The sequence below is a fragment of the Apodemus sylvaticus genome, chromosome 5 (assembly GCF_947179515.1).
Source record: "Apodemus sylvaticus chromosome 5, mApoSyl1.1, whole genome shotgun sequence".
Classification (NCBI taxonomy): domain Eukaryota; kingdom Metazoa; phylum Chordata; class Mammalia; order Rodentia; family Muridae; genus Apodemus; species Apodemus sylvaticus.
Genome location: NC_067476.1, coordinates 138,666,927 through 138,694,752, shown reverse-complemented (window position 1 = coordinate 138,694,752; position 27,826 = coordinate 138,666,927). Strand labels below are relative to the sequence as shown.

At 47.1% G+C, this 27,826-nt stretch overlaps 1 protein-coding gene across 2 annotated transcripts; it reads right to left on the bottom strand.

The window, feature by feature from the left end:
* Window positions 1-223: 223 nt before the first annotated feature.
* Window positions 224-27,800, bottom strand: Pofut1 (protein O-fucosyltransferase 1). 2 transcript variants are annotated; one of them, XM_052183959.1, is made up of 7 exons: window positions 27,550-27,797; window positions 25,510-25,631; window positions 21,232-21,414; window positions 19,911-20,023; window positions 11,099-11,291; window positions 9,322-9,564; window positions 224-4,430 (listed from the first exon to the last, which is right to left on the bottom strand). In XM_052183959.1, exons 1-7 carry the CDS (start codon window positions 27,686-27,688, stop codon window positions 4,242-4,244), a joined length of 1,182 nt encoding a protein of 393 aa, XP_052039919.1. In that variant the 5' UTR covers window positions 27,689-27,797; the 3' UTR covers window positions 224-4,241. The 2 variants fall into 2 exon arrangements, with proteins under 2 accessions (XP_052039919.1, XP_052039920.1); XM_052183960.1 differs by lacking the exon at window positions 224-4,430 and adding an exon at window positions 8,175-9,187 and having other exon boundaries at window positions 27,550-27,800.
* Window positions 27,801-27,826: the final 26 nt, after the last annotated feature.

Here is a 27,826-nt window from a genome sequence, read left to right as displayed (position 1 = left end):
AAGTCTTTCACATGTTTGCTTTATCAAGATATCCTTATATCAAGTGCACCAGCAAGACACTGACATAACTGACATTCCAAAGAACTATTAGTTTTACTTCACCACCTCCTCTTCAACTGTGAAACTGAGGGTTTGAGGCTGGATGAGCCTTTAGGAAGGACACCGGGCATGGAGTCTCAGTTTGCTTTCTATTGCTGTGATAAATACCACGCCTAAGGCAACATAGGGGAGAAAGAAGGCTTTATTTCACTTTACAGTTTTTACAGTCCACCATGAAGGGAGGCCAAGACAGGACTCAAATCAGGAACTAAAGCAGACTCTGGAGGAACATTGTTTACTGGTTTGCTCCAGACCCTTCAGAGCCCTGGCTGTTCTGGAATTCACTCTGCAGACCTGGCTGGTCTTGAATTCACAGAGATGTGCCTGCCCAGTACTGGGATTAGAAGTGACACCACACCCACCCTTCCATTTACTTTCTTTTCCATCCCAGGATCACCTGCTCAGAGGTGGCATTACCCACAGTGGGCTGGGCCCTTCAATATTAATTACCAATCAAGAAAATACCCCACAGGCCTGCCTACCAGACAATCGGATAGGGGCATTTCTCCACTGAGGTTCTGTCTTCTCTGGTGACTCTAGTTTGTGTCAACTTGACAAAAACTAGCTAAAACAGGATCCAAACACTAGTGCACAAGCCCTGCTTTGTTGTCAGGCCACTGTGGCCAAGACACTGCATCCTGTGTAACTAGGATACCTTCCCTGTACTCCTGAGGGCTGTGCTGTGGTGACCAAGCATTCGGCCAACTGAAACACACCCCACCTTTTTCAAGCCTTATTATTTTGACAGTCTCACCTTAGTTGCCAGGCAGGCCTAGAATGTGATCCTCCTGTCTCAACCTCCAAAGTAGCTGAGATTACAGGCTGGATCTAAAAGGTTCAACTGGGATTTTGCATTTAAGGTGGCTCCCCTGGGTGATGCCCCACTGCAGGCCTTGGGCCTTTCACAGGAGCTTGTTAAAATGCACATTCCTAGGGGCATTCAGCTTGGGTGGAGTGCCTTTCAGGGCTTTGACCTGCAGGACTCCACAGAGAAGATACCATTGCCTCAGCACCTAGAAGGTGAAAAAGAAACAGGGGAGAGAACAGGCCCTGAGCTCACCCTCCTCCTGGGGCCCGGGCCCTCCTTCACCACTATAGCACATTCTGTCAGGACATCCACGCAGATCCATTTGAAGGCTCAGGAGGAACCAACGTGATACAGCATAAACTGTAATCACAGCAGTGAGGCTGAGACAGGAGGATTAGGATTTCATAAGCCTGGGCTACATCAAGAGTACCAGGCCAGACTAGCCAACAGAAGACCCTACCACAAAGTACAACATGAAACAACAAAAGTCTCCAGACCGACTAGGAGTGGGGAATAAATGGAGCTAGCTGGTAAGATGAATTGTCAATACTGAGAGCTAAGGTTTTGTGGTTTTTTTCCCCCCAGAGACAGGGTTTCTCCATGTAGCCCTGGAACTCACTCTGTAGACCAGGCTGGCCTCGAACTCAGAAATTTGCCTGCCTCTGCCTCCCAAGTGCTGAGATTAAAGGCTTGCGCCACCACTGCCTGGCTGTGAGCTCAGTTTTTTAAAGTCACAATTTTTGAGCACAGTTGAATTTTCTTATCATATAAATTATTGTATTGAGCAAATTCACTTCTGGGAACCTAAAATTTGTATCTTAAATAAAGAAAAGTTTTTAGGCAGCAATTTTCAAATCACAACAGCAGCTGGGCAGTGGTGGCGCTCGCCTAATCCCAGCACTCAGGAGACAGAGGTAGGTGATCCCTGTGAACTAGAGACCAGCCTGGCCTGGAGAGTGATTAGTTCTAAGACAGTGAAGGATACACAAAGAAACCCTGTCTTGGAAAAAAATTCCAACAGCAACTAGCTGGGAATTGATCTCATAGAAGGTAAATCACAAACTATGAAACACCCTTCAGTGGCAGTTTACATAATTAAAAGCATCTATTCAGCTATATTCACACAGGGAAAATAGGATGTGTGGTTACGTAAAAACATAAAATAAGACATGAAATGGTATATACTGCAGTTATGTAGATTTGTATCTTTAAAGAGACTGAATTACAAAAATCACTTGATAATACTCAGAATGTGATCTCTTCTCCCAGCTCAAGCACGGCCTACCCTCTCACCACAGGCAGTACCAGCTTCTGCTCTACTCCCAAGCATGGGTACAGGGTCCTCATAAACAAGTCACATCTCTCTTTGGTCCCAAACAAAGTGAATCCATGAGATGTCACCTTTCCGTTCATCTGCGGATGTTCCCTTGCTGTACCCACTCCTGCCTCAGGGCACTGGTACATGCCATGCTTGCTGCTGGCAATGTGCAGCCTCCTTAGCTGAGCAAGCTCTCCTCCAGTCCTTAAGGTGCTTCCTTTAGAAGCGCTTCCCTGTGCCCATACCCTTGGCCTTTCTTCAGAGCATGTCTTCCACAGCATGCAGGCTGTTTGCCTTTCTGACTACAATCCTGATCCTTTGAGGCTTTCTCTGCTGCAACCCGCCTTCCGAGCACACAGTAGGCAAAAAATAAACACTTCCTGAATGAAATCATGTACTATAACTATCTAGAACTATCCAGGGCTTCCTGTTTCTTATGTCACCTCCTACTAGGGCTGGCAGCAGAAGCCAACAGCAGTATGCAGAGGAGTCAGGGTGGCTCATTTCTCTAGTGCCCTTCAGTGCAGTGTGTCTTGGGAGGCAACACACAGAGCCCATGACTGACAGAACGGGCTTCTAGGTCGGGCCTGGCTTACCACCCACAGCTGTGCAGCTCTGGAAGAAAATTTCTCTGAACATTCACTTTTTCTTTCTTTTCTTTCTTCCTTTCTTTTGTCAGAAAGAAAAGGCTAATACCAGGGGCAAACTAAATAAGAGGATACCCATTAGGCACCAGCACAGTGCCTGGCCCAGGAGAACTGGCAATAAACAACAGTTCAACGCTACAACGGCCACATGGGGGTCTGGTTCTATTCCAGGATTACAATGCTCACCAGATGACTTGAAGCTTATAACCCACCAGACTCGGCACTACCAGGGAGAAACTGGGTCAAAGAGTACAGTGCCTGCCACAGACAAGAGCCCTAGCACCTGCTCTTCAGAAATACCGTACCAATCAGGATGGTCTGCATGGTCACCCACTGGGGCTCCAGCCTCTATAAATGTCCCTGTGCAAGGCAGAATCTAGAACCACCTGGCCAGTCACAGCAGCATCAGAAGGCCCTCACCACACTGGCAGGCAGAGCACTGGCTGGTGGGGCAAAGACGGCTTCCAAGCTGGGGCTTCACATGGCCTCTGTGCACTGCTGTGTTAGAGGCTTGCTGAGCAGTCCTTGGGGACTAGCTGCCGTGAGGGCTGAGACCACAGAGAAGAGGCGGGGAGGGTCTTAGAGACAGCAGCCTGCAGAGCAGCCTGCAGAGCAGCCTCACCAGCACCATGATGATGCAGTGATGCTGCTGAGGAGTGTGAGCACCAACCTGTCCTCAGAGCACTGCCCCACCTGATTGCTAACTCCTGCCTGCTGTGTTCAAACAGAGGAGCCCAGGGACAACAGTGGCTGGGCCTGGCAGTGGGGAAGTCTGAGGGCCCTTTAGGGGATCCCCAGAAAAGCAGCCGATGGCCCACCTGCCCCTTGCTTTGTCTGCATTTGTAAGGTCACTTCAGGTATCTGTACTAATGGACTCCACTGATTTTTAAAAACAAACGGGAGTTTTCAGGTAGTCATGCATGGCTTTGCATCAAAACTACAGAGATCAACTGAGTGTCGAAGTAGACACGCCTGTAATCTCATTCCTTGGGAGGTAGAGGCAGAAGGACCAGGAGTTCCAGGCCAGCCTGGGCTATAAGAGATCATCTTAACCTTAGCCCTTTCTTCTCCCAACCCCTCAACCAAGAAACCCTATATATTAAAAAAAAAAAAAATCTTCCTCTTTCTAAAGGAGTTGCGCACTGCAGGCCACCCAGAGCAGGGCAGGCGGCAGGCTGGAGGCGGGCTGTTTGTATGTGCACGTTCTCTGGAATCATGCAGCCCAGAGCGGCTCTGGCTGTGGAGCATGGGAGCCAATGCCGGGGAGGTAATGCCTTCTCTTCTGGGAAGTCCTTGGCACTGTTCTCCATCTCTGGCACCCCAGGAGCATCCTTAGCAGCCAAGCCTGACTGGGGAGCTCCAGATGGGATCAAAATTCATCCCGAGGCTGGGAGGGCCTGTCCATGCCAAAGAAGGACGAGGGCCTCCCATAGAGGTCCCGCTCCCGTTTCACGAAGGCAGTGAACGAGGAGACGCAGTTTCCAATGAAGTGGTCGGCCTGGCCCAGGATGTACAGGTCGATCTGGGCCACCTCGGGTTTCAGGCTCACCACCTTCACCTGTAGGGAGGAAGACAGGAGGATTAGCAGGTGCCTCCGGCCAAGGTCAGCTGAGCTAACACTAACAGGCCACTCTCTCAGCCTTCCTCTCCTGACTGAAGTTTCAGACCAAGAGAAGATTAGAGAGGATGAGGAACTGGTCAGTGTTTTTGAAGTGCCCACCAGAGTCCTGTCTCCTACACCCTCCTCAGCACCACTCGTGCTGGTGTCTGTTCTCTGCCCACCCTACAGTGCCCTCACAACTCATCAAAGGCTGCCCGGGCCTGGAAGTATACTCATGTGCACAGTATGACTTCACGAGACACAAGGCCCTGGGTTCTACCCTCAGCATCAAACAATCCTCCCAAGAAGCCCCTCAAGCTAGCTTTCACGCTGTCCGCTTGGCTTCCCTCAAGCTGGACCTGGGAGCAAGGAGCATGCAGCCATCTCCTCCAGCCGCCTGGATGCCCTCCTCCTTCCAGCTCCTCCCAGGGCCCATAACCTGTCCCATCTACCCACCCCTGGGCCTGACCAACTTCAGTGGCCTCTTTGCTGTCTTCACAGCTTTTCCTGATCTGGTCACTACACGACTACCAAAAGAAACTTCTTAGACCTCATGTCTGAGACCTACCTGCTCTCCATTCTTAGACCCCATGTTGCCACCCCACCCCGCTCTCCAGCTGTAGACCCCATGCCCTCACCCCACCCCACCCCGCTCTCCAGCTGCAGACCCCAGGCCCCCACCCCACCCCACCCTGCTCTCCAGCTACAGACCCCATACCCCCACCCAACCCCGCTCTCCAGCTGCAGACCCCATGCCCCCACCCCACCACACCCCGCTCTCCAGCTGCAGACCCTACTGCTTTTCTGTAAGGATGGCAGATCTGCAATGCTCCTGATGAGGCCTGCCCAGGCTGCCTCTCTCGTCACCCAGTCCTTAGAGCTCCAGCTATAGTCTGCCAAGCTCCTTCCCTTTCATTTCTCCTCAGGGTCTTTACATATACTGTTCCTTTATGGAGTGTCCTGGCTAGTTTTATGTCAACTTGACACAAGCTAGAGTCATCAGAGCAGAGGGAGCCTCAGTTGAGAAAATATTTCCAAAATGCCTTCTTGGGCTGGAGGCAGGAATGTAGTCCTCTTTCTTTCTTTCTTTTTTTTTTTTAAAAGATGTATTTATTTATTATATGTAAGTACACTGCAGCTGTCTCCAGACACTCTCGAAGAGGGCAACAGATTTCATTACAGATGATTGTGAGTCACCATGTGGTTGCTGGGATTTGAACTCAGGACCTTCAGAAGAGCAGTCAGTACTCTTAACCGCTGAGCCATCTCTCCAACCCTCTTTCTTTCTTTTTAAGATTTATTTCCTTTATGTAAGTGAGTATACTGTTTTTGTCTTCAGACACACCAGAAGAGGGCATTGGGTCCCATTACAGATGATTGTGAGCCACCATGTGGCTGCTAGGAATTAAACTTAGGACCTCTGGAAGAGCAGACAGTGCTCTTAACCGCTGAGTCATCTCTCTAATCCTAGACCATTTTCTTTTCTTTTCTTTTTTTTCTTTTTTTTTTTTTTTGTTTGTTTTTTTTTTGGATTTGGTTTTTTCGAGACAGGGTTTCTCTGTGTACCCCTGGCTATCCTGGAACTCAATCTGTAGACCAGGCTGGCCTCGAACTCAGAAATCCACCTGCCTCTGCCTCCCAGAATGCTAGGATTACAGGCGTGCGCCACCACCGCCCGGCTGACCATTTTCTTAATTAGTAATTGATGCGTGGAAAGCCCAGCCCACTGTGGGTGGGGCCATCCCTGGGCTGGTGGTCCTGGGTTCTAATAAGAAATCAGGCTGAGCAAGCCATGCAGAGCGAGCCAGTCAGCAGCACCCTCCATGGCCTCTGCATCACCTGCCTCCAGTCTCCTGCTCTAAGTTCTTGTCCTGCTCTGATTGTCCTTCAATGGTGAACAGAGATGTGGAAGTGTGAGCCAAATCCTTTCCTCCCCAACTTACTTTTGGCCACAGTGTTTTGTCACGGCACTAGTAACCCGAACTAAGACACGGGGATACATCTCTCTACCTGGCTAGCTCCTCTTACGCTTCGCTTCCTTCCCTTCTCCACTCATAAGGCACATGCTGCAGAAGGCCTCCCTCCCTACTGCCTACCAGGTCAGTGCCCCGTGGCAGTGCCCTCTCCCTGGAGCACCTGGCTGGCCGGAGCTCTCACTCTTTAGTGGTTCTCTGTTAACCGTGTCCGGCCAGCCCTCAGCTGTACCTTGTTGCTCTGCTTAGTCTCAAGGAAGTGGGGTTGAATGGGCCTTGCCCTCGCTCTTATTGTCACCCACAGTCTTTCCCCAGCCTACTCCGTGACCCTGAAGGCAGGACATCTCATTCACTGAGGTCCCTAATAGCCTAACAGCGTGAGGCTTTGCTCTGAACAAAGGCTGGGGCTGGGGAAGCTGCTCTGTCAGAAAGACGCTTTGTAAGCAAAAAGACCTGAGGTTGATCTCAGCACTTAGGAAGCAGAGGGAGGCTGATCTCCCTGAGCTCAAAGCCAGTCACAGCTGCACAGTGAGACTTTTTTTTTCTCTCTTTTTTTTAAAGTAAGCTAGCTTAATGGTGTGTGCTCAAAATCCCAGCACTGGAAAAGGAGAAAAGAAGACAGGCAGTTCCTGGGGCTAGCTGGCTAGACAGCATGGCCTACTTGCTAAGTTTCAAGTCAGTAAGAGATCTTGATCAAAACAAAAGGTAAATAGTACCTGATGTTGTCCTTTGCCTATACACACACACACACACACACACACACACACACACACGCCACACATCAAGGGAGTATAGTAAAATATGAGCCCAGAGGAAATGGGGCTGAGGAGTGGAGGTGGGGTAGAGAAGGAACAGGAGAGCACAGGAACAGGAAGTAAGCCATAACAAGAGGCCCGAGGCCTAACTAATAAGTGCATCAACCCTAAAGCTGGTGAAACCCCCTGGGACTCTCCACATGCCTCAGCGCCGTGCAGGTGAGGGTGGGCAGAGTTGCCTGGAAGCGCTCTGCTGTTCACCAAACTTTCTGACATCAGGAGCCTCGCTTCCTGGATTGTTAAAGACACTATCTTTTAATCTCAGTCAAAAGCCCCCAAACAGTCCCGTGCACTCCAGAATGTACCAGCTCCGTCATTCCAGCCACTATGGGCTCTGGGACCTGACACTTAACTCTGCCCGTCCTGGGCACACCTCCTCATCTACAGCACGCGGGGGCAGACAGAGTGACAGGACTCTGAGGTGTCTTGACTGATTTTCTCTCCAGGGACTGGGCAGGGCAGACCCGCAGGTACTGACTGACTCCACACTTGCCTGCTGGTTGGGGCATCTCTCTCGTTTTAGGTGGTGGAGCAAGTGAAAGAACAGAAAGATGCCCCATCACATAAGGCCAGTGGCTCCCAACGTTTGCCCCCCCATATTAATAAAATATATGTTCACCTCTTATTTATGTCTAAATGTCAGAGTCCTCTGTCAAACTTTGAAGCATGTTTACATAACTCCCTAACAGCCTCTAAAGTATTCTTGGTCACACATTTTATTTTATTTTATTTTATTTTATTTTATTTTATTTTATTTTATTTTTAACAGAGCTGAGGACCGAACCCAGGGCCTAGGCAAGCGCTCTACCACTGAGCTAAATCCCCAACCCCCCTTTTTTTTGTTTCCTTTTTTTTCTTTCTTTTTTTTAGATTTGGTTCCCACCCCCCACCCCTCCAGACAGGGTTTCTCTGTATAGTCCTGGCTGTCCTGGAGCTCACTCTGTAGACCAGGCTGGCCTCGAACTCAGAAATTTGCCTGTCTCTGCCTCCCAAGTGCTGGGATTACAGGCGTGCGCCTCCACTGCCCGGCGGTCACACATTTTAAAACAATCATCTTTCTACTGTCCTCCTTTTAGGACTGCGGGCATCTGAGTGCTCAGTCACTGGTCTCCTGAATGCTCACTGGACACTGGGCCGCCACAGAGCCCGCTCACTCCTCACCTGCTGTTCCCTCGACCATAAACACCTGGGAAGCAAACTCCGCTGAGCAGCAGCTCCTGAAACAGTCACTAAGCAAAGGATCTTCCTCTTCCCTCCTGGTCCTAACAAGAGTAATCTACTGAGCATTATTTACAGTGGGAATGTCATCATTTCTTTACACAAACAGATCTTTACAAATGCTGCTGGAGACAGGTGCTATTCAGTTCTAGTCTATTGATGAGGAATCAGCACAGAGGGGTCAGGTAACTTTTTGCAAGGCTGAAGAATGAGTAGAATTCAAGTCTCAAGTATATTTCTCGAGCCAGGTGTAAGGGTGCATGCCTGGAACCTGGCACTTGAGTCAGGAAAGAAGATCAGGACTTCAAGGTCGCCCTCAGCTACAGATTGCATTTTTAGCCAGTCTAGGCTACATGACACCTGACCCTGTCTCAAAAATAAGACCAAACAAAACAGAGATATGCTCTTAACTTCTCAGCTACTGTGCATTCCATTTCAGAGTGTCAGAGTCCACTGTGTCCTTATTCAACAAAGCATTTGCACTGTGTGTCAGGCTCTGTGGTGAGTGAGAGACAGGTGACAGCCTCCAGAGGTCAAAGCACCAGGACAAACTCGGAGACCAGACGAGGAGGTCTACACGAGGAGGTCTACACTAGTCTTGAGTGGTCTAGAACGTGCCTCAGGCAAAGAAAGGGCCTCGGAGTGTTCCAGCAGGACGCACAAGCTCCTGCAGGATGGAGACTAGCGAGAACTCACAGGCATGTTTGAGCTGTGGACAGAGGAATGTCAGGAATCAGAGGCAAGGAGGTAGTGGGGACCCAAAGCAGGCACAGGAGTTGTGGGACTAGCAGGCTCTTGTTTCTACTCCCTCCCCGCCCTCTGTTCCCTCTGGGCCAGGCGCACCTTCTCGCTGAAGAGCTGCTGGATCTCTGACACATAGCTCTCAGAGTCTGTGGCGATGTAGACCGACCTGGCGTTCAGTGCTCTCACCCAGAGCTTCACAGCCCGCTGGATTTCCTTCAGGTCGGGGAGGCACATGGTCATGGTGAGGGGCTTCGCTGTGCTGCGGCTGTAGCCCACACACTGAGGGGAAGCCATGAAGTGTGACCCTGCAGTCCCATCCTTCAGCATGGCACAGGCATTCTTCTACAGGGAGGGGGAGGGCAGAGTTAGACCCCAACTCAGGAATGGGGAAATGGAAAAGTATACAGAGGAGCCTAGTTCCAGGGCTCGCTCCTCTCCTCCCTCTCCCTCCCCAAACTCCCCCCTACCCCGGGTGTGTGTGTGTGTGTGTGTGTACTGAACTGAGGGCTTTGTGTGCATGGTGAGCAAATGTCCTCCTATTTACTACTGTATATGTATTAGTACCACTAGTGAAAACCCAGGCTGACCTGTAATCTCAGTGCACTTAGAAGGTGGAGAAGGCAAGATCACGAGGTTTTGTTTTTTTAAAAGATTTATTTATATGTATTTATATGATACATAAGTACTCTGTAGTTATTGTCAAACACCCCAGAAGAGGGCATCAGATCTCATTTCAGATGGTTGTGAGCCACCATGTGGTTTCTGGGATTTGAACTCAGAACCTTTGGAAGAGCAGCCAGTGCTCTTAACCACTGAGCTATCTCTCCAGCCCTGTTTTGTTTTTCTTTTAAGACTTATTTAATGTATGTGAGTGCAGTGTTGTTCTCTTCAAACACACCAGAAGAGGGCATCAGATCCCATTACAGATGGTTGTGAGCCACCAATTGGTTGCTAGGAACTGAACTCAGGACCTCTGGAAGAGCAGTCAGTGCTCTTATCCACTGAGCCATCTCTCCAGCTGGATCGTGAGGTTTTGAGAAAAGCTTGAGGCCATCCTGGGCTACAAAGAACCCTGGGGGTGGAGCCATAAAAAAAGTGTCCCAGGTTATTTCTGAGTGGGGCTGAAAGCATTTTTCTGTTCGGGTGTTATCTGGGACTTCAGTAGAGCTCAGCACTGCTGATAAGGGAGGCTTATCTGATTCCCGGAGAAGTGGGACTTCTGATCATTCCCCAGAGGCACATGTTTGCTGTAGGTTCCTCAGAGATAGGCTTTATCTGGCTGAGGTGGGTCCAGGCTATTTCTGACTAGTTAGGAGTTTTCTCATGACTCTTTTTATCAAGCTTTTTCTTACCCTCTAGTGAGATGACTACATGTTTTTCTTCTTGGGGTATTCTACACAAATTCTGGGAGGATGCACTTCTGAGGAGCCCCACCCCCGCCTTCTCTTCCCCAAGACAGGGTTTCTCTGTGTATTCCTGGCTGTTCCCAAACTCACAGAGGTCCACCTGCTTCTGTATCCCTGTGTGCAGGGATTAAAGGTATGTGCCGCTCAGTCTCCATGGCTCCCTTTCAATAGTAATCCACTGGCTAACCACTGAACTGAGGCAGAGGACTCCAGGTTTGGGATCTGCCTCAATGCCCCAGTTTACCCATGTGCAAACACAGGGGTACAAATGGCAGCTGTTAACTGCTAGCTCTCCAGTAGGAGCTCCACATACATACCTCTAATGTGTGGTGCAGAAGGAAGATCGTGAGCTAAAATCCAGACCTGGTAGAATTAGCTGTCTCTGCTCCAAGCTAAGACTCCTCACCAATCACTACAGGCCTGAGCTCTGCTTAGGCAAATGCCAGCTAGAGAGAGGAAGAGGAAGTTACCCAGTCGGAGCCAATGCGCAGATGAATGCCCACATAGGGCCGGACGAGGTGAGCACTGATCTGGGCCTGTCCGGTGTGCACCATCTCATCTGACCACACCATGTACTTCTGGAGCTCTCTGTGCTCCTCCAGGACGGGGAACTGGGCTGGGGCCCCAGGCAGTGCGAGCACCGGATGCTCCTTTGGAGGAAATCTGGGCATAAGATGGAACATGGGCAAGTCAGATAGGATGCAAAAAGAGCACTGCTACCACCCCCACGGGGGAAAAGGATGGCATTGCACCATGCCCCAGAGACCCTGTGGGGAGGCCCCTATAACAAGCAGAGACGAAAGGTTGTGAAATCTCAACTGGTTGATAAGAAACCCTGGTGGAGACAGCAGGCACAATATGCAATACTGTTCCAGCCACACAGAATTTACAACCTTCTTTTGCTTGTTTAACAATTAAAAATTTACTGTAGAGCATTCCAACATTTAATATATCATGCTGGCTTCCAATCTGTGGTGTGGTAATTCATTCCAGGGTGGGGTGTCTGGACCCAGCCTTGCCCTTTTACCCATACGGCAGGACCGAGACAGAAAGCTGCTTACGCAGACAGTGTTGGTCCCACTGGTAGGGACTGTGCACACGGGATTAGGCTAGTCACTCCACACTTAGCAAATACTTACTGACTGTTCATGTCAGGACCCAGGAAGAACGAGGCCAGCACTGTCCCTACCCTCATGTGACATACCAAAGGTCTTCAGATAGCCCCAGCACACCCTCTTAAGACTCGTCCCCACCACACAGAATCCTTTCTGCAATCTTTCCACATATATCTTTTCTTCTGTTAAACTAGGCTCCAGTGGCAGTGCCTTCTGTCTGCCTTAACCAGTGCTTGGAGCACGTGAGGGCTCAGTAAGCCAAAGAGTAGTAAACCCAGTTTCCTCTTCAGCCCAACCCAGACTCCTATCCAGCAACATAAAGCACTTTGGTGCCTATGAACTCAGGGTGCATTTCTGATTCCAGACTTCTGCTTCCAAATATCTGCCCTACCCGCTGAAATTCCTTCTAGGTATTACAAACTAGATGAAGCCACTCTGGAAAAGACTGCAGTTAGTTTCTTATGAAATCAGATATGCACTTGTAATATGACCCAGCGACAGCACTGTGAGCACTCAGCCAGGGAAGTAAACTCCTGTATTCACACACAAGTGTGTGCACGACTGCTCACAGCAGCTTTCCTCCAGCTGCCCTGAACTGGAAACATTAGCATATCCACACCAGGAACTGCCACTGCTATAAAGAGCAGGGGCTACCAAACAAGCTATGGCTCTTACTGGAATTACCCTAAGTGAAAAAAATCAATCCCCACAGAGCACACGCCGTATGAATCCATTTACATCCTCTGAAAGGGCAGAATGGAAAAAGGCTAATGGCTGCCAGGGATGGTGTGTATTTAGGGAGGCAGGGATAGTAATAAGCTTGTAATATAAAGTTATGTACATCGAAAGAAACATTCAGTATCTTAACTGTGTTACTGGCTATATGAACCACTAACATACACACAGTTGTGTATATGTTAAAAGACAATTTAAACAAGATAGGAGGGTTGCATTACTGTCAAGATCCTGGCTGGAATAGCGAGTCAGGAGAACATGACGAGATCTCTTTAAACTGTCGCAAGTGCATGCGGATCTACGATCACATAAAAAAATAGTTCAAATAAAAATTATAAAAGGGCTGGCAAAATGGCCCATGGGATAAAGGTACATACCATATCCGCCAAGCCACAGGACCTGGGTTCAATTCCCAGGACCCACATGATAGGACTGAACTGACTTCAGTCAGCTGTGCTCTGCATGCTGTCCTTCGAAAGAAATGCACATAATGAAAGTAAAATAAAAATCTAAAAAAAAAAAATCATAGAATATTATAAACTCTAAAACAAATATAGAAAATAATTTACATGCCCACAGCCTACATCAGTAGATGATAATGCTGTATTGTGCTTCAGAGTTCAAAACCATACATATCTAGGGCTGGAGAGACAGCTTAGAGGTTAAAGGAGCTTGCACAGAACAAGAGGACCTGGAAACCACATGAAGGCTGGAAAGAACCAATTACAGTTAGTTGTCCTCTTACACATGCGCACACACACACACACACACACACACACACACACCTCAGAGTGAATGAAAAACATAAAATAAAAGCCCTAACTCACCATGTCTTCCCCTTCTTTTCTTCTCCCTCCCTAAAGACATGTTTTCATGTATGAGTCCATCCATCTATCTGTCCATCCATCCATCCATCCATCCATCCATCCATCCATCCATCCACTCATCCATCCATCCATCCATCAATCCATCCATCCATCCATCCATCCACTCATCCATCCATCCATCCATCCATCCATCCATCCATCCATCCATCCATCCACCCACTTACCCATTCATCCATCCATCCAGGGCTTAGTTTCCTTGTCTGTAAAAAAGCTGAAAACAGTCTTACCTCATAAGGCTATTATAAAATACAACTACATACTTAAGGTACACAAGATAATGTTTTGTATGCAATGATCAGCACAGCCAAGCTAGTTAATACACCATTTATAGGGCCACTGGAAGGATTAAGTGGATTACTGTAAGTAAAACCTTTAGAGCAGCGTTTGGCATACAGAGAGCTCTTACAAATGCTGAGCAGCAGCACGGGTACATATAACCTAGTTCACCTTTTATAAGATTTAACTTTATGCCAGTGTTGTGGTGCATGCCTTTAACCCCGGCACCAGGACAGGCAGAGGCAGGTGGATCTCCGAGTGCTAGGACAGTCTGATCTACAAAGTGAGTTCCAGGGCAGCCAGAGAAACACTACACAGAGAAACACTGTCTCAAAAAAACAAAAGAAAATGAAACAAGCAGGGTAGTGGTAGCACACGCCTGTAATCCCAGCACGTGGATTTTTGAGTTTGAGACCAGCCTGGTCTACAGAGTGAATTCCAGGACAGCCAGGGCTATACAGAGAAACCCTGTCTGGAAAAAACCAAATCCAAAAAACAAAACAAAACAAACAAACAAACAAAAAAAACAAAGAAAATGAAACATAAGATCAAGATGACATCTCTTGACATTCCCAGCTTGCATGAATAAAGTCTGTTGGCTAGTAGGCCGCTTCATCCTCCACTCACACCACAGGGCTGCAGTGCACCTACCACGCCTTCTTCACCCTGACACAAACACATCACTCAGCCTGCCATGCCTCCAGCTGCGCCACCACCCCCAAGCTCGGCTCCTTCCCCTGCATGCTGACTAGCTCAACAGCTATCATCTTTGTTGCCAGGACGCGAGAACACTAAGGACAGTGGCCCTAGTAGTCCCTTTGCCATGATTTCCCTGGACATTAGTCAGAGGCCTATGCCATGGACGCAGCAAGCTAGTGTACCTCCACAGCCTGGCTCTGTGTGATGCTTGTCTGGCTGGACTCTTAAAGGTTCTGTTTATATGTGCATACATGGCAATAAGGTACTGAACCATATTACGTAAAAAAAGCAATTGCTGTATTTGCATATTAACTCATTTGATTCCCACAAGAGCCTCTTAAGGGAAGTATGCCTACTATTATCTTACTGATAAATGAACAGAGAGGCTGCATACATGCAAAGTCACAGGATGGGAACTGGCAGAGCAGGGCTTGCATTCAGGCAGTGAGCTTCACTTTTTTTTAAGTTTTAAAAATGTATATGTGTCTAAGTGTATGAATCTGTATCATTTGTGTACATGTGTCTATGGAAGACAGAAGAAGGTGCTGAATCTCCTGAAACTAGATTATATAGGCAGCTGCAAATTAGCTGATATGGGAGCTGGGAACTGAACCTAGGTCCCCTGCAAAAGCAGCAGGTGCTTTTGAGACAGCCTCACTATGTAACTCTGGCTGTCCAGGAACTCACTACGTAGACCAGACTGGCTTTGAACTCAGAGATCTACCTGCCTCTCCCTCTTGAGTGCTGGGAGCCACCATGTTAGCTCAGCTAGGGCTCTTAGCTGTGTTCTTGACTCCTAAATCTTTCTCTAATTCCCCTGCCCAGTTAAGGAGCACCTCCTAAAAGAGAAATGTGAAGCTTCTCTGAGCCACAGCCCCTAGCACTGGCAACAGGTGCCGTAAATATTTTTAGAACTGAATGTGAGGGGTCAGAGGCCCTATAAAATCCCCTGGCATAAGGATGGCAGTGGGTAAGGGAGGAAGAAACTATTATTACTTGATCACCTTACCATGCATGGGCCAGGCCTGAGGCTAAGCTCATTTTAGACATCATTTCAGGGGCCTCTAACAGGAAAATGTTTTCTGACATGGTGGTGAATTACTAGGATAAATCAGGATTTATGATCTTCCTGTTCTCTCAGAAAGAGCCTGGAAATGACCCCTGGTGAGTTCAGTTTTGGAATGTTTATCCCTGTGCCTTGGACCTGGGCCAGCACAAAGCTGTCCCAGTAGGACTATATCAGCTGCGACTCTACATGCAACAAGCAAGCGGTCACGACCCCATGGCTCACTCCCCTCAGCGAGGTCTGAGAACAGGAAGAGGGTCTCATTGCAAAGAAAACCTGACCAACACTACCAGCCACCTGAGCAGTGAATGAATCTTTTTCGAGGCTGGAGATCTCCTGCTCCACTCTCCTGGGCATTGCTGAACTGGAACAAGCCTTTAACACTTGAGCATTTGAACAGGGTTTCATATCTAAACCATAATATATTGCTGATCATTCTCCCAGATTTTAGCCTCTGCAAATACAACAGAGATCATGTGATCAGCAGGGCTACAGGGCTGAGTCGATGAACTATGAAGGCCAACCCAGAGCTCCCATGCAAAGAGCAGGAGGGAAAGTGTCCTTCATGGCAGACCTTGAGAGCAGGACTGCTGTTCGTGCCTGTGTCCTCTGTACTCATCTACTGGTCCTATAAGTGTGTGGTGAGCCTTGAGGACCTCAGTAGACATGGTGTGGTGTGACAGTGATGTACCCCTGAGGTTCGAAGAGCCCAACAGTAGGAGATCTCCAACCTTGAAACAGATTCATTCACTGATTCATAGTTGAATGGACTACTAGGAAGTGTGGCTTAGTTGGAAGAAGGACATGCCCTTAAGGGTATTGTCTGGTTATTGGTCCCAATTCCTGGTTCTTTCTGCTTCCACCCTGTGAGCGAACTTATTCCAATTGCTCCCTACTGTAATGTTGTGCTCCATTACAAGCCTGGAAGTAGTAGAATCAAGTGACAATGGGCTGAAGCCTTTGAGACCAGGAGCCAAGACAAACTTTCCCTTCTTTAGGTTTGCTTTCTCAGGTATTTTGTCAGTGACAGGAAGCACACCATATACTCAGACATATACTCTTTATACATGAGGATAATTTCAACACAACAGTTGACATACTTCCAAGAGTAAATAAACATACAACTTTATATGCTGAACTGAAGTTTGTGAACTGACAATCAACAGAGCTGGAAGGATCCTCTGAATCCACGTGGTGGGAGTCAAAACAGATAAATGGCTAATTAAACTCTGTCGTTTGGCCTTGAAGGGGGTGAGACTCAAACACATGATTTGATACCGACAAACTCGGATGCTAAGTAAAAAAATTGGACATAAACAGGAAGGCACTACATGAAGGTTCACATATCATTTGAGGTCCCTAGAAGGGGGAGTTCATAGCGAAAGCAGAATCCCTTACACCAGGGCAGGGGAAGTCAGAGTGGAAATTAGCCTTTACTGAGCAGATCTCTAGCTGAGAAGAGGAAAAAGGTTCTGGAGATAGAGGGTTGCAATGGCTGCATACTGCGACATGCTTAATGTGACTGAGAGTTGTACACTCAGTGGTTTTCAAAAAGCCACTGAGATGGGCATGGTGTTGCAGACCTGAAATCCCAGCAAGTAAGGCAGAGGCAAGAAGAGCATTGGAAGCCACTGACCTGTCTACACAGTTAAGTTGCAGGTCAGACTTGTCTTAAAAACACAAAAACAAAGAAACAAAACTCCATCAACATTAATATACATAATATAATGTTAGTCACTCTTTTGAACTCAAATATTTTTATGTTTGAAATTGACTTCATTAGCATGATTGTTTACAAGTTCAAGACCAGCCTGAACAACACAGCAAGTTTAGTTAACGTGTGTGTGTGTGTGTGTGTGTGTGTGTGTGTGTGTGTGTGTGTGGCACACACTTTTAATATACTGCTTGTTTAGGAGGCAGAGGCAGGTGGATCTCAGTGAGTTCAAGGCCAGCCTAGTCTACGGAGCCAGTTCTAAGGACATCGAATTCTACATAGAGAAACTGTGTTTAGAGAAAAAAAATGCAGGAAAATACATTTACTGAAGGGCTAATGGTGCTCTTTACAGTGGTGGAATTATAAACAAATTTAATTTTGTTGTTTTGTTTTTAGACAGGGTCTCATGTAGGCCAACCTGGCCGTAAACTTACTATATAGCTCAGACTGGCCTTGAACTCCTGGTCCTCCTGTTTTAGCATTCTGAGCCTAGGAATTACAGGTGTAAACTACCATGTCTAGACATTTAATTCTTTATTTAAAAAAAAAAAAAAAACCTAAAAACAAAAAACCCCTCCCAAAAAATCCCCAAACTATCTAGTCTATGGTGGATACTCTAGACCACTCATTCCAAGAATTAAATGTTAAATTGGATTTGAACTTTGTATAGTTGAGATTCTATACAGAAAACAGAAAATAAGAAAAATTAAAACAAAACAAAAACAACCAAACCAACCCAATAACAACAACAACAACAAAACCCAGGCCAACAGAACTGCCCAGCTAAGCACAGGATTAGTCCTGTGGACCGCCAAGGACAGTGAGCAGGGACGACCACACTGCTCTTAGGACAGGACATTCTGCTGAGGCTTACTTTTGTTTTTGTTGTTGTTGTTATTATTGTGTGGTTTTTTGGTTTTTATTTTTTTGGGTTTTTTTTTTTTTTTTTTTTTTTTGGATTTGGTTTTTTCTAGACAGGGTTTCTCTGTATAGCTCTGGCTGTCCTGGAACTCATTCTGGCTGGCCTCGAACTCAGAAATCTGCCTGCCTCTTCCTCTGCACATACTTGAGTGGCGCTCCCAGCTGATGGCTAGCACATGAGCACTACCCCATCTGTCCCTTAGGACCAGATTCTGGGTGTGGCTCTGTGCTTTACTTTCGGTGTTGCTTTAGTGTTGGTGACATATTTTTGTCTGACACATTCTCAGTGGAGACTAATCTTATACACCCTAGCCAAGAGGCTGAGGAGAGCTATTAGGACAAACCTTTATCCTGGCTACCGTCCAGTGATGCAATGCTGCTTTTCACTTAGAAGTGAAGGGGAGAGCCCATCAGGTGATCAAATGGGAAGTGCTCTCTGCGTTCATCAGTGAAGGAAATCAGGCTCCCAACTGAGAAGCCTAAGTGGATCCTATACTAGCTGGGAAAGGCCACAGAGCCAATGAACACTACATTGTTAGCCCAGAGTGGAGCTCTACTTTTCTAGGAACCTGAGAAGTTACTAGAAAAGTCCTGAGATTAACCCCAACATTCTCAAGATGAAATTAGTAACAGCTATTTCATGAAGTTTATTGTAGACATAATGAAAGCCTGTGAGTGACACCCACCTGACAGCCCTGGCTGGTTGCTTATTAGGCACCATGTGCCTTCTATGATAAGAAACAAATACTTTAGTGCAGTTTTCACTAAACCAAGGTAAAAGCTGATCCAAAGACATGGAAGGGTTTCTGTCTCCCAAGAAAGAGACAAAGCACTCTGGCCTGTGTTCACTCCTGTCTCTACTGCAGTCTACTGCTGGCCTGCAAGTGTCAAGTGCCATGACCACCTTCGATTCACACGCTCCTCTACCCCTAACAACAACAACAACAACAACAACAACAACATCATCATCATCGTCGTTTCTTCTTCGTTTTTCTTTCTTCCTCCTCCTCTTTCTTTCCCCTCCTCCCAAGATAAGGGTTTCTCTGTGTAGCCCTGGCTGTCCTATTACATTCTCTATAGACCAAGCTGGCCTCATACTCAGAGATCTGCCTGCCTCTGTCTCCCAAGTGCTGCGATTTACGGTGAGAGCCACCATACTTGGCTTTTAATCTGACTTCTTTTGTGGCAGTGGATCCAGGGCCTCATATATGCCAGGCAAGGTCTATAGCACCCCTGATCTCTAAGCCCAGGCTCTTTCCTGCCATACTAGAACATCAACAACAGATTCCCTCACAAGTTTATCCATCTGACTAGACTGTGGTTCTCCAAAGACCAGGGCTGGGATGGCCTCATTTTTCATATACCTTTGGCCTCTGAAAACTGTGTCTCACACATGACAGACGCTCCATAAATACTTCACAGCCTGTGCCCGTGTCCTGCTAACCTATTTTTTAATAGGGCCTATGGCACACAATTAATAAAGCCTCGCTAGTAATTACAGGGGTGACATCACTTGCCAGTCTGCACCTGAGCTGTTCTCCAGGCAATGCTTCCAGTTTCACCTTGCTAAGAGGGAGACAAAAGGGGAGCGATTCTCACGCCTGGAGGAGGAAATCGACATGCATGTGACTGAATAATGTTCTTTTTATGACATCCCTTATCAGCCAAGAAACTCTTGCTCAATCTTGGGGCAGGCGATCAGATGGAAACAGATCACATAGGATCCTAAGTTCAACAGACAGAACACAGTGCTTGCACCTTTGGTCTCTTACAAGAGGGTGGGGTAGAAGGAGAAAGGACTGGGAAGGAGCTGGATGGTCCTGAGCCCCAGGCTTTCCTAAACCCAGTACTGCTATTCCCACCAAGTACCTCTGGATCCATTGTTCTTTGTAGGAGGCGCTGAAGGAAATGCCTGTGAACAGCTCTGACTTATTGAAACTCACATGAAACTGGTCCCAGAATGGCCCAAAAGGATTTCCTTCCTGTAGAAAGAGAGTGGTAGAAAGCTCACTCAACCTGGAGACAAGGCCAAAACCTGCAGAGAGAGAGGGGGCCTCGGAAGATGGATGGATGGTGTGGCACCCAGAATGCATTCTTACAGGACAGTCTTTGGGCTGGGGCCTGAGGAGATAGCTTGAGCATCTCTTTTGGCTTCCAACAGTGTTTAAAGGACTCTCTCCTGGAACTATGAACTAGAACAGCGGTTCTCAACCTTCCTAACGCTGCAACCCTTTAATACAGTTCATCGTGTTATGGTGACCTGCAACCATAAAGTTATTTTCATTGCTACTTCATTAATTGTAATTTTTTTGTTTTTTTGGGTTTTTTTGAGACAGGGTTTCTCTGTATAGCTCTGGCTGTCCTGGAACTCACTCTGTAGACCAGGCTGGCCTTGAACTCAGAAATCCACATGCCTCTACCTTCCAGAGTACTGGGACCTTCCAGAGTACGCCACCACTGCCCAGCAATTGTAATTTTGCTATTGTTAATTATAATGTAATCTATGTTTTCTGATGGTTTTAGGTGACCCTTGTGAAAGGGTCATTTGACATCCAAAGGCAACACACAGGTTGAGAACCACTGAACTAGAGCTTTAAGAGGCTAATACAACATACTACAGTACAAGATGGAATTAGACTCACAGAAGGTAAGATATGTGCCCAAGGTCAGGCAGCTGGTAAGGACAGTGTAGGGATACACACTAGGTCTTTTCTCAAAAGTTATAGCTTTTCTATCACTTGTCTCAAAAGATATCTGGGGTGTATCATATTCACAGATTACCAGAAATTTCTACTAATTATCCACGTCAGCTCCTCATTTACCTGCTGAAAGGGGGAGAACAATCAAGTTAAGAGAGTGGAAAGCAGGCCGAGCTCCACTTGTGTCTTCTCTACACTGTAAGGACATCACCAGCACCTCCTTCACGGTCTGAGGAGTCAAGGTGTAAATGTGCACCAGCTGCCAGCATCACTGTTCTGGGAGCATCAGTTACTATTTCTGACAGCACTAGCTCCCAGGCGCTATTACACACAGCCTACTCTCTAGAACCCAGCTAGAAAGAAAACTCAGAGAAGCATAGTAGCCAAAGGTGACACTGCTAACAAGTGCTAGAAACAGACAAAGTCCCATCTTCTCCACATATTGTCACCATGTAATCTTAAGGGCCTAGAGGACACAGAAGAGGATCTACCTTCATGGGACATGTCTTCTTATCAGGGCTTCGCTGAGCTGCCACCTCAAAGCAGTATGCCACCCGCTTCTCAGGGGGCCAGTGGGAGGGGGCCAGATTTTCCATGAAGTCCTCCAGGCTGACGACCCGATGATAGGCTTGGAGAGGCTCCAGTTTGAAGTACTTCTGGTAGGACACATGGAGCTAAAGGAGAAAAAGGAAGGGTCCAGGTCTCGACAGTATTCTCATTTCTAGAAACAGTAAATTCCAAGACCCCGACTCTGTGATATGAGAGGCCTATAGTGGGCTCTGGCTAGAGCCCAGGGTAGAATGCCTGCCTAGCAACAATGAGGCGTTAGGCTTCATCTGCATTACAGCAGGCACAAGCAGACACCCAAGCTGGGGCAAAGACAAACTGAGAGAAACCATCTTCCAGCTCAAAAACAAACAGCAGAGTCTCTGATGTTCACAATGCCTGACGATCTAGCCCTCTGTCCACGGCTACTAGTGGAAGTGGCAGCTCTTGACCAGCTTCTCGGGGCCTGTACCCATAGGATGACATACTGCTCCTGTGGAGGCTCAGGTGCTGTCTACAGAGTGGAAGCACAGGAAAGAAGCAGGGGTCATATCGCACAGTCCACGAGGGTGGCTGCTTCCAGGAGAGACCAGGGTTAGCACACTTCTCATCAACCTTACCTACAATGTTTTGTTTCTTTTCCTAACAGAAAAGCAGGCATGTAACCAGAAAGGCATGTGGTGATGCATGTATGTAATCCAATCACTTGGAGATAGTAGTGAAAGAGCAGGAGTTTGAGGCCAACCTAAGCTTTATAAACTTGTCTCAAAAAATAAAAATAAGAAAAGAAAATGAAAATAGAAACGATGGCCGGGCAGTAGTGGCACATGCCTTTAATCCCAGCACTTAGGAGGCAGAGGCAGGTGGATTTCTGAGTTTGAGGACAGTATGGTCTATAGAGTGAGTTCCAGGACAGAAAGGGCTATACAGAGAAACCCTGTCTTGGAAAAAAAGAAAACCACAAGAAAAAAAATGAAAATAGAATCGATGAAGCAATAAGGAAAATGTATCCATGATGAGCACTTCCAGTCAGGTAGGCTCAGCGATGATGGTTATCATCATATTTCAGATTTTTTAAAATTTCTGAGTCAGGTGTGGTGCATGCCCATACTCCTGGCATTTTGGAAATAGAGGCAGAGGGATCAGGAATTCAGAGTCATTCACACCTATATAGCAAACCTGGAGTCAGCCTGGGCTACATGGTCTCAAAAAAAACCACAAAAAACACCAAAAATACACCAAAACTGGCTGGGCAGTGGTGGTGTACGCCTTTAATCCCAGTACTTAGGAAGCATAGGAAGGTGGATCTGAGTTCCAGGCTAATTTGGATTACAGAGGCAGTTCCAGGACAGCCAAGGCTACCCAGAGAAATCCAGTCTAGAAAAAAAAAAAAACAAAACAAACCAAGCCAAACAAACAAACAAAACACCACTACCACCACCACCACCACCACCACACACACACACACACACACACACACACACACACAAAAGCCAAACCAAACCAAACAAAAAGAAAATAAATTTAAATATATTCTTAGCACACCATGGAATGGGCTGGAGAGATGACTCAGAGGTTAAGAGCACTGACTGCTCTTCCAAAGGTCCTGAGTTCAATTCCCAGCAACCACATGGTGGCTCACAACCATCTGTAATGGAATCTGATGCCCTCTTCTGGTGTGTCTGAGGACAGCTATAGTGTACGAATATACATTAAATAAATAAGTATTTAAAAACAAAAAAAGAACAGCATGGGACAATCTGTGGAGTCTGCCGTACAGGTCAGGGTTTCCCAAGCATATCCTAATAGTTCAGGTATGGAACAAAGGTTGCAGAACTGCAGTGGTTTAGGCACTTGTGTTTTTTTAAGCTGGCTTCTTTACTCAGCAGGACTTCTCAAGGCCTCTGCTGTACTGCATGGGAGTGGAGAAGAGCATTTCTGAAACGAAATAGGAAGTTTTTAAGAGACGTGGTCTCACCATACAGCCCTAGCTTTTTGAAGAACTGATATGCTGACAGAAGAGAGAATGCACTGACTAGTAAAAATTAGAAGAGGAAGGGAATTATAGAGCTGCTATAATGATCCTTGAATTTGTTCACGAATGCAGTATTCACTTAGGTTTGTTTTAAAAAATTTTTGGAGATATTCCCATGCAGCCCAGGTTGGACTTAAGCTCAAAGCAAGCTTCCTACTTCAGCCTCCCAAGTGCCAGAACTACAGGTATAAGCCACCACACCCAGCTTTATTGTGTGGAGTTAATATGTACCTCTCGCATATCTAAGCGAGGGATGAAACAGTCTAGACAGGTACAAGACGCTAAGGAAGGTGAAGCCGGAGCTTTGAGAGCTGAGTATGTATTCAGGAGGGGCATTCAGGATGAAATCTAGGGTCCCAGTGTGGTGCCCAGGTGAATGGAGATGGGATAGACTGAGGCTGGAATTGCAGATGGTGTTGTGGGCTTTCTTAATCTGAGATATATGTGACAACTAAGCAGACCTGAGTGTGTAGAAGTGTGAAATAGTGTGTGGTCAGAGAAGAGTCTGTACCAGAGGTGTACTGGTGGTAATGAAACAGTGAAAGCCACGCCAGTCAACAGGAGCCACAGAAATGTGCACTCAGCCTTTTACAAGGACAGGCTCAGCTGACTCACCTGAGCCACAGAGCTAACACAAGCAGAGGGAGGATGTGTACCAGCAGAGCCGAGGGTGAACAGAGGAGCCCCTAAGCAAGGCCCCAAACCGTGGCCTTGCTAAGATCAGAACTGAAACAGCACTAAGCTATGTCCTGGAAGCCAGGGGAGAAGGGAAGTTTAGGAAGAGGAGAGGCTCATAGGATCAGGAGCCATTGGGTGGTCAGGTGAGACACAGCTTGAGAAATGAACCTTGATTTGGTAATTTTGAGGTCCCTGGTGACCTCAGTGAGAACGGTCACTATAGGAATGGGAAGCTCACTTGAGACAGGCTAAGATACCGACAGGAAGCAAAGAAGTGGAGACTCAACATGACAACTGGCCGTGAGAGCAAGGATAGAGCAAGCCAGCCAGCCAGCCAGACAGCAATACCTAAATATATCAGTGAAGCCAAACAAGTCAGATCCAAAGATTCTGGAAGCCGAGGAGCTTCCTGTGTCCTGGGTTCTATATACTGAGGAGCTCAGCTGGTTTGAAGAGGAAAGTGTGAGGCACGGTCAGGGAATTTACTGTCAGTAACCTGTTCAGTTCTCACCATGAGAGGTAGCCAGGCATCTCAGGTTATTGTAAAGACGAGGAGACTGAAGCACAAAAAAAGTTAAGCAGTTTGCTACGCAGCTAGCAAGTGGCTAAGTTATGTTGCAATCTGGCTTTTGGCTTCTACCAATAAGCTTTTCAGGGTCAGGGGTACAGATTGGTGGTGGAGCATTTCCCTAAGACTTATAAAACCTGGATCAAGTCTCTAGCACTACAAGGAGAAGACAGACTCTCCAAAACAAGGGATATGTGCAAAGGAGGAATTAAATTTATGCAAAAATGGGCACTAGAGTGAAATACAATGTTTTGTTCATGTTAAGTACAATCTTGGTAACTACTTACTTTTAAAATCAATTCATTAAATATTAATTTCCTACATTCAGGTCTCTGGGGACACAGTGAACAAATGGCACACAGGGCTATTGGAAGGCACAAAGAATAATATCAGAGGCCACACATCATGCCCAAGGAGCCCCATGATGGGAGGAGCCACGCTGTGAGCCGGGTCCCTCCGGTACACTATTAACTAGTCCATGCTTCAGTCTCTCTCTTAAAATTGATAACAGCACGTGTCACCTATTACTGACCAAAAGGAAATCTATAAGGTAGGGTGAATTAGGTCTGGAAATGGAGGCTTTAGTTTGAAGACACAGTCTCTTAACGTAGACAGCCTTGGGGTTCAATTTAAGATCTACTATTCACAGGCTGTGCAATCTTTAGCAAGTTACCTCACCTCTCTAAACCTTGGTTTCCTCGAGGATTAGCTGCAGGAAAGATGAGCTAACCCTCATCTAGTGTTCAGGCAATGCCAGTACATGACAGGTGTTTGGTTAAAAAAAAAAAAAAAAAAAGCTAGTTATTGCTATTTCAAGGAAGACAATTTTAGGTAAAGAGGAGGACAAGGCCAGAGTGGAAGAAAACCTAGAGGCCTTGGAGTCAAGCAAGGCTGCAAGCGTGGGGAAAGGTGGACTGGGCCACAGTCAGCAGAAGTACTCACATTGGTGAAAGGTGGCTTGTGATGCTGATACTCAATCCACGGAGGTACAGCCAAGGTGCGGTTCAGTAGCTTTGCAAATGCCAGGGAGCCCAAGAAGTGATCAGCCTGGTTCCCAAAGCGCCCTGGAAATGGTACATTGTGGGTAGAGTGGCCTGGGCCTCATGGCATGGTGTATGAAGGGCTCAGCAAAGATGTGCATCCAAGACTAGGAGGGCCAAGTAACACAGTGAGCTAGTAACACTGGCACAGAGAAAGCCCGAACTTCCAGGTTTGACATTTGAGGCCCTGTAAGTCCTGGTCCTTCTGGCACTGCCATTCCAGAGTCCATGCTGTTTCTCTAACATACTCTATAATCCCCACTCTACCTGCCATCTTTGCCAGGAGTGCCCTTTGACCTCTCTCCACTCACTTGCACATGAAAGAGATGACCTTGATACTTCATTTGCTAAGATACTTTAAACAACTCCTATCCGTTTATTTCTCTTGCTCTCAGCATGGGTTTGAGTTATGTTTTTTTTTTTTTTTTTTGAGACAGGGTCTGTGTAGTCCTGGAACCTATTGTGTAGGCCAGCTTGTCACTGAACTTATGACAGTCCTCCTGCATACTACCTCTACCTCCTACATGCTAGGATTATAGCTATGAGTCAGATTATGCATTTATTTATGTGCTAGGGATTTAGCTTAGGATCTTAGACATGCTGGGTACATGTTTTATCACTGAGCTATAACCATGACCAGTTATTTACATGTCTGTTTTCATTTTCCGGCTTTTTGCATTGGCTGTTTATTCAGGCTGTGAATGCTTCAAATACAAAGGTCTAACTGGTTTTTTGTTTGCTCTGTTTTGTTTTGCCAGAGTCTCACTATGTAGCCCTGGCTACTCTGGAATTCTCTCTGTAGATCAGGCTGGCCTTACACTCACAGAAATCCATCTGCCTCTGGCTTCTAACGCTGAGATTGAAGTTGCATGCCACCACATTTGGCTATTATCAATATGGCACCCACTCATCCATTCCACAAGTACTGCAAGGCCATAAGGTGCCAGCTACTTCGCTAGATGTTACAGTATAAATCTGAAGGATAAGATTTCTACCCTCAAGGCATTCTGTTCGAATTCAAGTTAGGAGACACTAAACATGGCAACAAAGTCATTATGGTAGATTTTGATGGTTGGAAGGAAACAGATGAAAAGGTTTGGTGACAGGGAGACTAAGGAAATGACGAGTAGAGGTCAATGGAGTCCTCTTTGGTGTCACTGATGTTGAGACTTCAAGGATGACAAAGAGTTAGTAGAAATTAGAGGAAGGTGTTCCGAGAAGAATAGCTCATAGACCTTTATGTTTGTGAGGAACAGAAAGCAGGTTACTGAGGATGTAGCCAGAGGGCCACAGAAGGGGTGTGGAGATTTGTGTGGAGCCAAATCTTGCAAGGTCAGGAGATGATGGCCATAGTCAGGTATGCAAGCTACTGAAGGGTAGAGAGAAGGGATGGATTTTATGATGATCCACTACTGCATTTAAATTGCATCCCTCAGCTGGTTCTTAGGAGTCCTTTGTTATCTTTTATTACCCTAGTTTTAATCATCTTGTATAAATTCTGCACGCACTTAAAAAAACCTTTTTATTGTTTGTCTTCCTAAAATGAAGGATCTATAAAGGTTCGTATGAGATGTATCTGTTTCATTCACCACCAGCACAGAGAACAGCGCCTGGGTTAAAAAAAGAAAAAAAAAGTGCTATATAAATTATTTGCTGAATGAATGCAAGAATTGCCACGAGACAGTGAGGGCAAGTCTTGCCCTACAAACTCCATTTACTGATCTGAGTCTGATTAGACCTCGAGTGAGTCACTTAACTTCTCCGTCTGTCGAATGGCAAGTTGAACACCAATGGGTCCTCAGTACCCAGCAAGTAGGGCAGGAAAGAGCACGCCCTGCCCCTCTCCGGAGCTCTCTCCAGGACCTCCGGGCGCCTCAGAGAAGTGGCTCCGCCTCCTTGGCCTCAGTTTCTCCGTTTAAGCAGAGGGTTCGGGAGGCCTTACCCATGCAGGGACAGTAGAGCAGGTAACCGGCCTGGTCCCAGGAGCCCGCTGACTGCCCGCGGAGCGGCAGCAACAGCAGCAGAAGCAGGAAAGACGCCCGCAGCAGCAGGTGTGGCGGTGCCCACGCGGCGGCGCCCATGTCGGCGGCAGAGCCCCAAAGCGCCGCGGCTGGGAGGCGGGGAGGGGGAAAGAAGAGGCGCGAGTGGCCGCCCCGCTCCCAGCGCTCCCCGCGCGCCGCCCGCGCGCCGGCTGGGCCTCTCTAGCCCGCGGGCGGGCG